Source organism: Ovis aries, chromosome 2, assembly GCF_016772045.2.
Source record: "Ovis aries strain OAR_USU_Benz2616 breed Rambouillet chromosome 2, ARS-UI_Ramb_v3.0, whole genome shotgun sequence".
NCBI lineage: Eukaryota > Metazoa > Chordata > Mammalia > Artiodactyla > Bovidae > Ovis > Ovis aries.
In genome coordinates, this window is record NC_056055.1 from 184881679 (window position 1) to 184897004 (window position 15326).

Consider the following 15326-nt stretch of genomic DNA (forward strand, 5'->3'; position numbering starts at 1 on the left):
TAAAGGACATATCAGTTTATTATAATGTGTGAATTTTATTTGAACTGTGATTCAAACTCAAAAAAAAAGACGTTTATGAAAACTGAGTACCAAGTATTTGAAGTTGCTAAGAAATTACGTAATGTTTTAGGTACTGATTGCGGTTATATTTTTTAAAGGGCTCCTTATCTTTTGGAGGTATATTCTGAAATATTTATGACTGATATTGGGATTGGTGTCTGGGATGACATTATAATGTCTGGGATTTCCTTCAAAAAAAAATACAGGGAGTAGAGGAAAGGTAGAGATAAGTTGATAATTGTGGGTTGGTGTTGAAGATTCACCATACTATTCTGCTTGGCTTTGTATATGTTTGAAATTTGAAACTTATCATAATATTAAGAGTAAAACGAACTGTATCACAGTACGAAACCGAGGATTGAATTGCCCTCGGGGAAGCTCCACCCACTGAGTGTGGTAAGCCCCACCCCTTCAGCCCTGCTCCGCCACCAACTCCTTTCAAGGTGCCCAGATGTTTGCGTTTCCCTTTGGGAATTCCTTGGGAATTCGCACGCTATAAGTCGCTCTCTCTGTTCTTACTGACTCCAGAGACTGCTCTAAGTCCCCAGAACTGACCCACCACTTTCAGACCTCGATCCGCGGCTGCCCGGGTTCCACACACCCCCCCCCACCCCCCCGTCCCAGGGGAGTTTGGTCGCGTCCGACCGCGACCCCGGGAGCGTCCGCGTCGTCATGGCGACGACAGGGGAAGGTGGCTGCGCCCGCGGATTCCCGCCCGGGAACCCGCTCTGGGGTGAGCGGCCGGAGACCTAAGGCTGGAGCGGGGCGAGGTCGCGGGGGGGAGCGAATTGAACCCCGGGAGGGTGTCCAGCCGCAAGTCAACTTGGGCGGGGGCGGCGGAGAGGTAGGGCCCAAAGGGTGAAATAAGGATAAGGGTGGCGCCTGGGTCAGGGGTAGACCGTGCTCCGGGCAGGGGCTGGAGTAAAGGGGCGCTGAGGGGAGCAGGCCTTTGGCAGCGGTGAAAGGGTCTGCTCCGCAGAGCTTGGGGCTCGAAACCGAGGTTGCCTTGGGAGGGGGTGGGGAGGAGGGACAAAGGGGAACAGTTCACCTTGGAGGTGAGTGACCTGGAATAGGAGTCGGGTGACAACCGTTTGGCTATTGTGCCGCCCTGAAGTAGAGGCAGGGAATTGGAAGGAAGACGGCTGGAGAGTTAACCGGGGTAGATGTTGAGCGGTTGGAGGGGTAGGAAGGCTGGAGGAAGGTTGGAGGAAGGAAGTCTGAAGGAATGGTTGGAGGGAGAGATGGAGGCTGTTCTGAGGAGTGGGCACCCTCAGCCATGCCAGTGAAGGGGGATGGGCCCTGAGGGGAAAGGAGAAACTTGTTTCAGAACGTGATTATTAAGCATTTCTTCGGTATGGTCAGTGTATTTTGCTTGATATTGTAGTCTTTAAGGAATCTAAAACTATGAGCCTACTCTCACACACAAAAAGGCACATAAAAATCCACATATGATTTTACATCCAATTTCAGGGGCTTCACTGAGCAGCCTCCAAGTTTAGAGACTTAGCTGTGGAAGATATAGACATGTGGGATTTGTAAAGTGTCATCACAAGGCAATACGTGATTAACGCCAGAGGAGCAGTAAAGGCAGCAATTGCTAAAAAATGTCGAAGGGCAGGATCAGACTCCCAAGACAAGTCTGCCCAAAGGTGTGACATGAGCTTGGACCTGGTGTCCTAGAACAGAGCTCCTAGGAAGGCGCCCAGTGGCGGGGGAGGAGGTCTGTGGCTTTCCACATCCTGTCCCCAGAGAGGGGCCCAGGAAGATGACTCATTATGCCAGTATCTCCCAGCGTTAAAGGGTTTCATGGTCACATTCATCTAAGAAACGGATTCGGAGAAATCTCATAAAGAAGAGTCCTGTTTCGGACTTCCCTGGTGTTCCAGGGCTTAAGAGTCTGCTTTCCAATGCAGGGGATTTGGGTTTGATCTCTCATCAGGGAACTAAGACCCCATATGCCGCAGGGCAACCTAGCCCAGGTGCAGTACCTGGAGAAGCCTTCGAGCCACAGTGAAGACCCAGCACAAGCAAATTTGGAAAAAAAAAAAAAAGAGAGAGAGAGAGAGAGAGTCCTGTTTAACTGCTGACTTCAACATTTTGCAAACTTCACTGGCCACGAGAGCCTCAGAAAGCATCAGGACTACATTTTGAGAAAAGCTTTTAAGGAGATTTAAGGACCACGGGAGAGTTTTGAGCTGTGACACAGACAGAGCAGGACCCTATATCCTTCCTTCCATGTCCTCAGCCTGCCTTTTGTCTATGGGAAAACTTAGCCAAAGAATAAGTTTAATCAGAGAAGTGAGAAAACGCAAAAGTAGAGAAAAGCAGTTAAATAGGACAAAATAATAATAGTTTAGTCCATAAGCAAAGTCAAGGACCTTTGGTTCCTTCTCAAGGGCTATAGGTAATGTGAGCCATATCCTTGGAGCTGTCTTATAGAGACTGAAACCACCACCGGGTAGAAGAAATTAACTACATGATGACCAGGCTATAGCTATGACATTTGTTGCTCAGTTGCTAAGTCATGTCCAGCTCTTTGTGACCCCGTGGACTGTAGCACACCAGGCTTCCCTGTCTTTCACTATCTCCCAGAGTTTGCTCAAACTCATATCCATTGAGTTAATGATGCCATCAAACCATCTCATCCTCTATCACCATCTTCTCTTCCTGCCCTCAATCTTTCCCAGCATCAGGATCTTTTCCAATGAGTCGGCTCTTTGCATCATGTGGCCAAAGTATTGGAGCTTCAGCTTCGGCATCAGTCCTTCCAATGAATATTCAGGCTTGATTTCCTTCGAGATTCATTGGTTTGATCTCTGCTGTCCAAGGGACTCTCAAGAGCCTTCTCCAGCACCACAATTCAAAAGCATCAGTTCTTCAGCGCTCAGCCTTCTTTATGGTTCAACTTTCACATTCGTACATGACTATGACATAAGCTGCTGCCTCCAGAGAATTGGCCTCAAAGAAAGGGAACAAGTTGACTAGAACTGAAGATTAACTGTTACTTAAAACAATCAAGATGACACTGGTCAAATCACTGCATGACCAATTTCAAGATGACTGTTAGAGCTGGCTGTGTTGTTTCTGTATGTAGCCCCCTTCCTTTGTCTATAAAAGCTCTTGTCCATTGGTTGTCAGTTGGGGGGGCTGGTAAGTCATCCTTTCAACAGAAGTCCACTGCCCCGTGCTGGCTGGCATCCAAAATAAAGCAAACTTTCCTTTCCACCAGCCTTGCCTCTTAATTGGCTTTTGAATAGTGAACAGCTGGACCCGACTTTTGGTTACAACATGGCATTGGGGTTGATGTGTGACGCAAGATGAACAGGACAACCTGTGTGGGCAGAGTGGCCAGGAGTGAGTGGGGAAGACTGAGCCACAGCAAGCCACACAGTGACAAGAGGTACATTTGTCAATGGTGTGTGGTTTTCTGTGGCTGACTATACTACTACTGTTTTCTTCCCAGGAAATGACCTTTGGCTTTAAAAAGAAGACTCCACTTTTCATGATAAAATGGCAGCGGTGAAAACCCCCAGCAGAGATGTAAAGAATGCTGAAGAACCATTTCAAAATGTGTCGCCCCTCCTGTTAAGGAGCCTAGTGGAGGAACCCACGAGACCAAAAGAAGTACCCAATCATCTCCTGGAGTCAAGTAAGTGGTTAGAAAACAGGTTTGCTTTACAACTCAGGTCTTCCCAGAGGATCCAAAGTCCAGAAAGCATAACAGAATTTTGGGTGCTGATTTATCTATATTGTTTTACAGGCTTGTCATAGTTTTTATTATTATGAACAATGATTCTATTTAGATCCATTCACCAGATCTGGTAGACTTTTGTTGTGCAAGTTAATCGCCAAGTTCTGTTCCTTCCACATCCTCAAGCGTCTTTGCCCTCTGTCCATACTTTGTCCTCAGGAGGTCACCAGGACTACTGTAGGCCTGGCTCTCCTCCCTAGCCACACTCTCCTCCCATCCACCCTTCACCCCCTGGCATTTTCTGTCCTAGAATCCAGGCTGGCTCCTATCCCCACCCTATTTGAATGTTCTCAGGGGATCCTCTCGTGTAAAGAATAAAGTTTCGGTTCCTTTGCATGTCGTTTGGCCCCCTTTGCCCTCCTCTGAAACTGTCCACTCTCACTCCTCCCGTCCCCCACTTCCAGCCACACCCGTTACTCCTGTTCCTTCAAGACCGCTTGCGTTTGTACCTTCTTGCCTTTTTATGTGCACATCCTTAGCCTAGAAAGCCTGGTAAATCTTATAGCTGTTGTGTAGAAGGCTAGTCATTTTGCCTATATTCTCACTGAATCCATCTTAACATCACAATACTGTCTATTTCCATTTTACTCTTGGGGAAGCTGAGACTCCAAAAACTCAAGTGAAGTCACCAGGGTGACTCAGCTGAGTGGCGGGTTGGTGCTCAGCTGTAGCCACCCGGTGTCCAGATCTCTGTGTCTCAGGCAGCTTGTTTCCTGCTCACCACTCAAGGCCCATCACAAATGAGGGACATGCAGCATTTGGTGTGGCTCTGTTGTTACTTTAGCACACATTGACTTCAAGTCAGTGTACTTGACTGTCGCTGGGTATTAACAGGGCAAAGCCCATTTTACATCTGTATTGTGGCCCTAAAAACAAAACTCTCAGCATTAAAAAAGTTACCAAGTAATGTTCATTTTAATACTTAATAATTGGACTTCCCTGGTGGTCCAGTTGCTAAGACGCAAAGCTGTCAGTGCAGGTAGCCCAGGTTTGATCCCTGGTCAAGGAGCTGGTGGAGAAGGTGATGGCACACCACTCCAGTGCTCCTGCCTGGAGAATCCCAGGGACGGGGGAGCCTGGTGGGCTGCAGTCCATGGGGTCACTAAGAGTTGGGCACGACTGAGCGACTTCCCTTTCACTTTTCACTTTCATGCGTTGGAGAAGGCAGTGGCACCCCACTCCAGTGCTCCTGCCTGGAGAATCCCATGGACAGAGGAGCCTGGTGGGCTGCAGTCCATGGGGTCGCTAAGAGTCGGGCACGACTGAGCGACCTCCCTTTCACTTTTCACTTTCATGCATTGAGAAGGCAATGGCACCCCACTCCAGTACTCTTGCCTGGAAAATCCCATGGACAGAGGAGCCTGGAAGGCTGCAGTCCATCGGGTCGCTAAGAGTCTGGCACGACTGAGCGACTTCCGTTTCACTTTTCATTTTCATGCACTGGAGAAGGAAATGGCAACCCACTCCAGTGTTCTTGCCTGGAGAATCCCAGGGACGGGGGAGCCTGGTGAGCTGCCGTCTATGGGGTGGCACAGAGTCGGACACGACTGAAGTGACTTAGCAGCAGCAGCAGCAGCAGCAAGGAGCTAAATCCCACATGCTGCAACTAAGCCCTGGCACAGCCAAATATATCAAAATAAATATTTTAAAAATACTTTAAAATTTACCAGACAACCTTGTCACAGCCCCCCTGAGACACCATCCTTACCCTAGTCTAGCCCTTCAGTTTGGCCCCAAAGCTGACAACAGTGACTGCTCATCGCTGGAGGAACAAAAACACCAAACATTTCACACCTGCTTTAGTGGAATACAAAGTCACAGAGGGTGGAGGCTGGGGTCAGGGTGTCTGTGACTCACAAGGTTTGGGTACAGCCAAAGGGGAAAGTCTGTCATTTGTAAGAAACGAGACAGTGCCTTCACTTCAAAGGAGGCAGTTTGCTAGTCAGAATCAGGCCTGGGCTTGATTTTTACAAAAATGGAAACAATGGAGGATTATAAACAAATGCCAGGCATGAAGCACATCAGAGCTTGGGGCATGAAGCACGGCAGAGCTTGGGGCATGAAACACAGCAGAGCTGGGGCATGAATCACTGCAGAGCTGGGGCAAGTTTTGAAGACACTCACATGTCAAGAGCAAATTGAGACATTACCATCCAGAGTGATAATTATTCAGAGCCTTAGGATTACTCTGTATCACACTATAATTCAGTTCAGAGGAAAGCAAATAGTAACAGTTAAATACACAGCAATAAAATGAAACACTTGGTGTTTGCATTCTTTGAAGTGGATGTTCATTACATAACAATCACAGTATTATACAGTGTGTGTCCTTTACAGGCTTGTTTTATTATGAAGACTTGTACAAAATGTGTACAGAGCAAGTTATTTTAATAGATAATAAAAAACAAATGTGAATTTATCTCGTGATGGTAATATCTCCCAAGCAAAATGTTAAAATAGTGGAAGAAGCAGTCCAATTCATGTGGAACATCATTAATTGTTGACAGCTGTATCCTCTGTCTGAAACTTTCATGTGCATCAGTTCAGTTCAGTTCAGTCGCTCAGTCGTGTCCAGCTCTTTGCAACCCCATGAACTGCCGCACACCAGGCCTCCCTGTCCATCACCAACTCCCGGAGTTCACTCAGACTCACGTCCATCGAGTCCGTGATGCCATCCAGCCATCTCATCCTCTGTCGTCCCCTTCTCCTCTTGCCCCCAATCCCTCCCAGCGTCAGAGTCTTTTCCAGTGAGTCAACTCTTCGCATGAGGTGGCAATACCCTAAATTACAGGGATTCCTTGTAAATAGGATCTTCTTTCACTTAACATTTTTTTTTGGTCTCATCTCGTGGTATACTTATCTGCATTGTTTTTACAGAGGTTTATGTGAATCTTCTGAATAATAAGGTCATACAGGCAAAACCCGGCATATTACATTTTGGAGGCTATCAAGTAGAGAAACAACACCAGCAGATATTGGTAGGTGCTTTCTTTTAATTAAAAATTTTACTGAAGTATAGTTGATTAACAATATTGTGTTAGTTTTAAGTGTACAGCAAAGTGTTTCCGTTATACCTATATATGTGTGTGCTTAGTCACTCAGTCATGTCTGACTCTTTACAACCCCGTGGACTGAAGTCTGCCAGGCTTCTCTGGTCAGAGGATACTCCAGGCAAGAATACTGGAATGGGTAGGCATTTCCTTCTCCAGGGGACCTTCCTGACCCAGGGATCAAATACAGATCGCCTACATTGCAAGTGGATTCTTTATCATCTGAGCCATACATTCTTATTAATATTTTTTTCCATTATGGTTTGTCACAGAATATTGAATATAGTTCTTTGTGTTCTAAAGTAGGACCTTGTTGTGTATCCATTTTATGTGTAATAGTTTGCATCTGCTAATCCCAAATTCCTAATCCTTTCCTCCCCAACCCTTGTGTAGATAGTGGGATAGTTAGCCCTCTTTAAGTAAGATAATTATAATAATGAAATGACATGAATGTTCTCATTTATATTACTCATTCATCTAAAGAGCAGCATAATCAACAGAAGGGAAGATATAAATTTGACCAGGAAAGGCAGTAGTTCTAGGATGAGAAATTTTAAAGTTGCATCAGTTTCCTTGGACAGGTTTCCTCCCTCTGCCAAAGGCACCTCCCAACACTCTTTCCAAACTGGTGCTGTTTCTGAGGGATCCTTGAGGGCCAGAAACTATGCTTTGTGTCTCACGTTTCCGATTAGTCCTTAGGCCAGCTTTGTGGCGGTTGTATTGTGACTCCGTAGAGATGGGGAAACCGTGATTCAGTAAGGTGAAAGACTCACCTCGAGAACACAGTGATGAGACAGACTCACTCTCAGGCTGCCTTCCTCCCAACCAGTGCACTCTTGCTCCAGCCAACAGCACCAGCTGGAGAGATGTCCCTTTCTTAGGAGGGTCCAGCAAGGGTTCCATTCCACCTGCTTGGGTCAGATGGCCAGGCCTAAATCAGTCATTGTGGCCGAGCCTCCAGCTAGAGCTGGGACGGCAGCTCCACCGACCTCCACAGAAGGGACAGGTGAAGGCTGCCCTGCAGAGTGGCTGCAGCTGTGGGGACAGCAGTCCTGGGTCCTCTTTTTTGATTGAGATATCCCAACTGGGGAGGGCTCAGTTGACCACAGGACTCCTAACCCACCACTAAAAGGAACCTGACCATTTGCAGCTGTGGGGACAGCAGTCCTGGGTCCCCTTTTTTGATTGAGATATCCCAACTGGGGAGGGCTCGGTTGACCACAGGACCCCTAACCCACCACTAACACGGACCTGACCATTTAAACCTGCTCCATAATCTCAGTGACCCCCACTGTGATCCCCCAAAGTCACACTGAATAGGATGTTAGAACTACTCCAGCTGGTCAAGGGACTGAGCCAGGCCAGCCTCTAGGCATGTGTTGGAGTGGGGTTGATGGATGTGGGGTGTCTCACACAGGCCCTGAGACTCCGGCTTGTGTGTGACGTACCCTCCCACTATAAGACTCTGCATTTAGACACGGTGCATTTTTTTTCAGATGCTTTTCCAATATGGTTACTACAGAATATTGAGCACAGCTCCCTGTGCTATTCAGGAGGTCTTTTTGATTATCTGTTTCATGTATAGTAATGAGTATATGTTAATCCCAAACGCCTTATTTATCCCAGCCCCCAAAACTGTGTCTTAAAGTGGGTCATTTCAAGACAGAATTCCGACTATCGTAGTAGACTCATTCTCTGAGTGGGGAGACTCGCTGCAGGAAACTGACAAATGGTGAAACTGTCGGAAAGCAAGGCCCTGGCCAAGAGACAATGCAGCTTCCTTGAGTCCTTACACACTGAAGAGGAGGAGAGAGAAGGGATCAGCAGAGGAAGCTGTTAGGGGCCGAGGACTTCCTCTTAGGAAAAGGGTCAGGACTTAAAACTGTGATTAGGAGCTTTACCCCTCAGTCTGCAAGGACACATTTCTTAGAACACAGCATCAAAGACCAAGGTTAATCATTCATTTTGGAACTTGCATTTCCTGGTTATGAGGTTTGCCATCTAGTTGCTGGTGGTTGTTTAGTCATGTTCAACTCTTGGGACCCCATGGGCAGTAGCCCACCAGGCTCCTCCACAGGAGTCCATGGAATTTCCAGGCAAGAATACTGGAGTGGGTAGCCATTTCTTTCTCCAGGGGAAATACTCAACCCAGGGATCAAACCCACATCTCCTGCATTGGCAGGCAGGTTCTTTACCACTGAGCCACCAGGAAAGCCCCTAGATGATGATAGAATGGATCTAAAATAATTATTGTTTGCAATGAGTGAACAATTAACTGCCTGTTCCCAACCCTCTTCACTCTCCTCATTCCTTTACTCACCCCGCCTCCACCCTAAGCAGCCAGATCCTCATTCTATTGTTATAGATTTGCCTGTTCTGAACATTTCACGTAAATAGAATCACACAACATGTGGTCTTTCGCAACTGGCTTCTTTCATTCAGCATGTTTCCCAGGCTCATTGAATTTGTAGCATGAATAGGTACTTCATTCCTTTTTATGGGCAAATAATGTTCTGTTGTATGGTTATATCACTTAAAATTTTTTTTAAATTTTTATTGACATATAATTGATTTAAAATGCTATATTATTTTCAAATGTACAGCAAAGTGATTCGGCTATATGTGTATATTTTTATATGTTAATATAAAGATGTATATTCTTCATTTGCATTCTCTTCCATTATAGGTTATTACAAGATACTGAGTGTACTCCCCTGTGCTATACAGTAGGTCCATGTTGGTTATCTATGTTATACACAGTGGAGTGTATCTTTTAATCCCAAATGTTTAATTTTTCCCTCCCTTCTTTTTCTCTTTGGTGAACATGAGTCTTTTCTGTGTCTGTGAGTCTATTTCTGTTCTGTAAATAAGTTCACTTGTGTCATATTTTAGATTCCACATTAAAATGATATCATATGATACTGAGTCGGCCAAAAAGTTCGCTTGAATGTTTCAGAATACATTATGGAAGAACTCGGATGAACTTATGACCAGCCCAGTATTTGTCTTTCTTTGTCCGGCTTTCTTCTCTCAGTATGATGATTTCTAGGTCCGTCCATGCTGCTGCAAATGGCATTACTCCACAATGCCGTCTTTTACATGGCGTCATGCTTTTCACATGGCGTTATGCTTCTTTATAACCGAGAAATACTCCCTTGTGTAGGTGGACCACATCGTCATCCAGTCCTCTGCCAATAGACAGGTCACTTCCATGTCCTTTGTTGTTGTTCAGTCACTCAGTCGTGTCCGACTCTGCGACCCCATGGACGGCAGCACGCAGGCTTCCCTGGCCTTCACCATCTTCTGGGGCTTTGTCGAACTCATGTCCATTGAGTTGGTGATGCCATCCAACCATCTCATCCTCTGTTGTCACCTCCTCCTGCCTTCAGTCTTTCCCAGCATCAGGGTCTTTTCTAGTGAGTCAAATCTTTGCATCAGGTGGATGAAGTATTGGAGCTTCAGCTTCAGCATCAGTCCTTTCAATGAATATTCAGGACTGATTTCCTTTAGGATTGACTGGTTTGATTTCCTTGCATTCTAAGGGACCCTCGAGAGTCTTCTCCAACACCACAATTCAAAAGCATCAATTCTTCGGCACCCAGCCTTCTTTAATGGTCCACCTCTCATATCCATACATGACTACTGGAAAATCCATAGTTTTGGCTAGATGGACCTTTGTTGGCATAGTAATGTCTCTGCTTTTTAATATGCTCTCTAAGAGTCTGACACGACTGAGTGACTTCACTTTCACTTTTCACTTCCATGCATTGGAGAAGGAAATGGCAACCCACTCCAGTATTTTTGCCTGGAGAATCCCAGGGACAAGGGACCCTGGGTGGGCTGCCGTCTATGGGGCCACACAGAATTGGACACGACTGAAGTGACTTAGCAGCTAGATTGGTCATAGCTTTTCTTCCAAGGAGCAAGCATCTTTTAATTTCATGGCTGCAGTCACCATCTGCAGTGATTTTTGAGCTCAAGAAAATAAAGTCTCTCAATGTTTCCAATGTTTCCCCATCTATTTGCCATGAAGTGATGGGCTCAGATGCCATGATCTTCGTTATTTGAATGTTGAGTTTTAAGCCAGCTTTTTCACTCTCCTCTTTCACTGTCATCAAGAGGCTCTCTAGTTCCTCTTTGCTTTCTGCCATAACGGTGGTGTCATCTGCATATCTGAGGTTATTGGTACTTCTCCCAGCAATCTTGATTCCAGCTTGTGCTTCATCCCGCCTGGCATTTCACATGATGTAATCTGCATATAAGTTAAATAAGCAGGGTGATAAGCAGCCTTGATGTACTCCTTTCCCAATTTGGAACCAGTCCATTGTTCCATGTCCAGTTCTAACTGATGCTTCTTGACCTGCATACAGATTTCTCAGGAGACAGGTAAGATGGTCTGGTATTCTCATCTCTTGAAGGATATTCCAGTTTGTTGTAATCCGCATAGTCGAAGGCTTTAGCATAGTCTATGAAGCAGAAGTAGATGTTTTTCTGGAATTCTCTTTCTTTGATCCACATTTCTTGCTATGATCTAAATTTCTATGCTCCAACAGATGTTGGCAATTTGATCTCTGGTTCCTCCACCTTTTCTAAATCCAGCTTGAACATCTGGAATTTCTTGGTTCATGTACTGTTGAAGCCTGGCTTAGAGAATTTTGAGCATTATTTTGCTAGCACATGCTGCTGCTGCTGCTAAGTCGCTTCAATAGTGGCCAACTCTGTGTGACCCCGTAGACAGCAGCCCACCAGGCTCCCCCATCCCTGGGATTCTCCAGGTAAGAACACTGGAGTGAGTTGCCATTTCCTTCTCCAATGCATGAAAGTGAAAAGTGAAAGTGAAGTCGCTCAGTCGTGTCCGACTTAGTGACCCCATGGACTGCAGCCTACCAGGCTCCTCCATCCATGGGATTTTCCAGGCAAGAGTACTGGAATGGGTTGCCATTGCCTTCTCTGTGCTAGCATGTGAGATGAGTCCAATTGTGTGGTAGTTTGAACATTCTTTGGCATTGCCTTTCTTTGCGATTGGAATGAAAACTGACTTCTTTCAGTCCTCTGGCCACTGCTGAGTTTTCCAAATTTGCTGGTATATTGAGTGCAGCACTTTAACAGCATCATCTTTTAGGATTTGAAATAGCTCAGCTGAAATTCCATCACCTCACGAGTGGGCCATGATGCTTTCTAAGGCCCACTTGACTTTGCATTCCAAGATGTCTGGCTCTGAGATAGGAGAGTGATCACACCGTCATGGTTATCTGGGTCATTAAGATCTTTTTGTATAGTTCTTCTTGTATTTTTGCCACCTCTTCTTAATATCTTCTGCTTCTGTTAGATCCATAGCATTTCTCTCCTTTATTGTGCCAGTCTTTGCATGAAGTGTTCCCTTGGTACCTCTAATTTTCTTGAAGAGATCTCTAGTCTTTCCCGTTCTGTTGTTTTCCTCTATTTCTTTGCACTGATCCCTGAGGAAGGCTATCTTACCTCTCCTTGCTATTCTTTGGAACTCTGCATTCAGATGAATATATCCTTCCTTTTCTCCTTTGCCTTTCACTTCTCTTCTTTTCTCAGCTATTTGTAAGGCCTCCTCAGGCACCCATTTTGCCTTTCTTTTTAAATTATTCATCCACTTATTTTTTTTTTAATTTTTATTTTTACTTTATTTTACTTTACAATACTGTATTGGTTTTGCCATACATTGACATGAATCCATCACGGGTGTACATGCGTTCCCAAACATGAACCCCCCTCCCACCTCCCTCCCCACAACATCCCTCTGGGTCATCCCCATGCACCAGCCCCAAGCATGCTGTGTCCTGCATCGGACATAGACTGGTGATTCAATTCTTACATGATAGTATACCTGTTTCAATGCCATTCTCCCAAATCATCCCACCCTCTTCCTCTCCCTCTGAGTCCAAAAGTCCGCTATACACATCTGTGTCTTTTTTGCTGTCTTGCATACAGGGTCATCATTGCCATCTTTCTAAATTCCATATATATGTGTTAGTATACTGTATTGGTGTTTTTCTTTCTGGCTTACTTCGCTCTGTATAATCGGCTCCAGTTTCATCCATCTCAACAGAACTGATTCAAATGTATTCTTTTTAACGGCTGAGTAATACTCCATTGTGTGTATGTACCACAGCTTTCTTATCCATTCATCTGCTCATGGACATCTAGGTTGTTTCCATGTCCTAGCTATTATAAACAGTGCTGCGATGAACATTGGGGTACATGTGTCTCTTTCAATTCTGGTTTCCTCGGTGTGTATGCCCAGCAGTGGGATTGCTGGGTCATATCATTTTGCCTTTTTTCATTTCTTTTTCTTGGGGATAGTTTTGATCACCAGCTTCTATACAGTGTCATGAACCTCCATCCATAGTTCTTCAGGCACTCTGTGTATCAGATGAAATCCCTTGAATCTTTTTGTTACGTCCACTGTATAATCGTAAGGGATTTGATTTAGGTCATACCTGAATGGCCTAGAGGTTTTCCCTACTTTCTTCAATATAAGTCTGAATGTGGCAATAAGGAATTCATGATCTGAGCCACAGTCAGCTCCCAGTCTTGTTTTTGCTGACTGTATAGAGCTTCTCTATTGTAGATAGTGCTGCTGTGAACACTGGGTACATGTGTCTTTTGCATTATGGTTTTCTCTGGGTATATTCACAGGAATGGGATTGCAGGATCATATGGTAGCTCTATTTTTAGTTTTTTAAAGGAACCTTCACACCATTCAGATTTTCCCTGTTCCGTAAGTTGATGGAGACTTGGATTTGATCTTTGGGGCTATTAGGAATAATGTCATCATGAACCTTTGTGTACATGTTTTTGTATGGATATATTTTCATTTCTCTTGGATATGTATTAAGAAGTGGAATTAGGTTGTATGGTATGTTAATTTTCTGTGGCTGCCTTACAAATTACCACAAATTTAGGAGCTTAGAAAACCAGAAACGCATTCTGGAGGCTAGAGTCCAAAATCAAGGTGTCAGCCGGGCCCCGCTCCTTTCATGGGTTCTAGGGGGCCTCTTTCCTCGCTTCTCCCTGGATGTGATGGCGCCAGGCGCTCTTTGCCTTGAGGCTTGCTGACCCTAAACCCTGGCCTCCATCTTCGCCTGGCTCTCCTCCGACTCCCCTTGTCTTCTCTTCTCTCTCTAAAAGGAAACTTGTCATTGGACTGAAGGACCAACCAGGTAACCCAGGATGATCTCGTCTCAAGGTCCTTAACTTAATAGCACCTGCACTCACTGTTTTCCCAAATAAAGTCACATTCACATGTTTCAGGATTGGGGTGTGGCTAGGTCTTTCTGAGTTCACCACTCACTGTTGTTCTGTTTACATTTCCTTAATGACTGATGACGTTAAGCATCTTTTCATGAGCTCACTGGTCACATTGCATCAGAGACTTATGTTGGAGAAGCCATCTGGGATAGCCCAAGCCAAGTGAGAAGTGGGAAATGGGCACTCGGGGATAGAGGGAGACACAGAGGCTCGGGGGGCAAGCATGCGGCATGTTTGGTGTCCAGCGTATAGTCTGCTTTACCTGGATTTGGGGAGGGGGTAAAAGCTTCATTCTGCTGAAGAGGATCCATCTCTGTCTTATGTACAACACAATACCTATCACACAGAACATACTCAGTAAACACTTGTCAAGATGCTGAACTCACTTTATTGGAAGAGAGTGACTTGGCAGAGTCTCACTAGTTCCCAAGTAAATACAAGGTAAAGTCTGAATAATCATGCTACTTCTATCAGACATTAAAACAAACAGATAAAAGTACAAAATTATTTCATCTTAATAACATTTTGGGAGACCCAGCCTCCTATTTCTATCAGCAAAGTTAAGCAGAAGCCTAACGCAGTTACCTTGAGATTCTTGTCAAACAAGGGGGTAAATTCAACCCTGCACATTATCTTGGTTTTGTTACAGGAAACGGTACAAATTGCCCAAGAATGGAATGATTGAATCTGTGTTTAAAACCGCAATAAATTGTTCATTAACATTTGAGATTGATCCAGATCTGGTTAAAGGCTTTAAAACCTTTTACTTAGATTCATATGGACATCAATGTTTTCATTTACTTTAAAAGTTGAAATAATGGTTCCCAGTTTTCTCCAAACCAAGACCTCGTAAGTTCTCTTTCCCTCTGAGGAAAGATTTTTTCTGAGAAACTATGTTTATTAAGTAAATAATTAATCAATTTTCCCATGAGACAATCGGTGTTACTGTGGCCAGCCCAAAACAAAGTTGTCAGCGTACACAGCCTTATTTTATGTAGAGTAGAGTCCTTTCCAGCTTTCTGAAATAATTGTATTAGTTTTCAACTCCCTGTTGCAGCCTTCAGAGACCTCTCTGCCCCAGGATCTTTCTTCTCAAACTAGGGCCACATATCTCAATGGCTTCAAGTCAGTGTGTGAGGGTCAGGACCTGAAGCTACAGAGTAAACATAGTATATCTTTCTGGA

At 44.9% G+C, this 15326-nt stretch overlaps 1 protein-coding gene across 1 annotated transcript in view; it reads left to right on the forward strand.

Moving 5' to 3' along the window:
- The first annotated feature begins 714 nt into the window (after positions 1-714).
- CFAP221 (cilia and flagella associated protein 221) overlaps positions 715-15326 on the forward strand; it is a 126558-nt gene continuing 111946 nt past the window's right edge. Inside the window, exons 1-3 of the mRNA XM_027965037.3 lie at positions 715-793; positions 3524-3709; positions 6689-6789. Of these exons, the coding sequence (XP_027820838.2) occupies positions 3571-3709; positions 6689-6789 (240 nt within the window). The 5' untranslated portion in view covers positions 715-793; positions 3524-3570. The remainder of the gene's footprint in view (positions 794-3523; positions 3710-6688; positions 6790-15326) is intronic.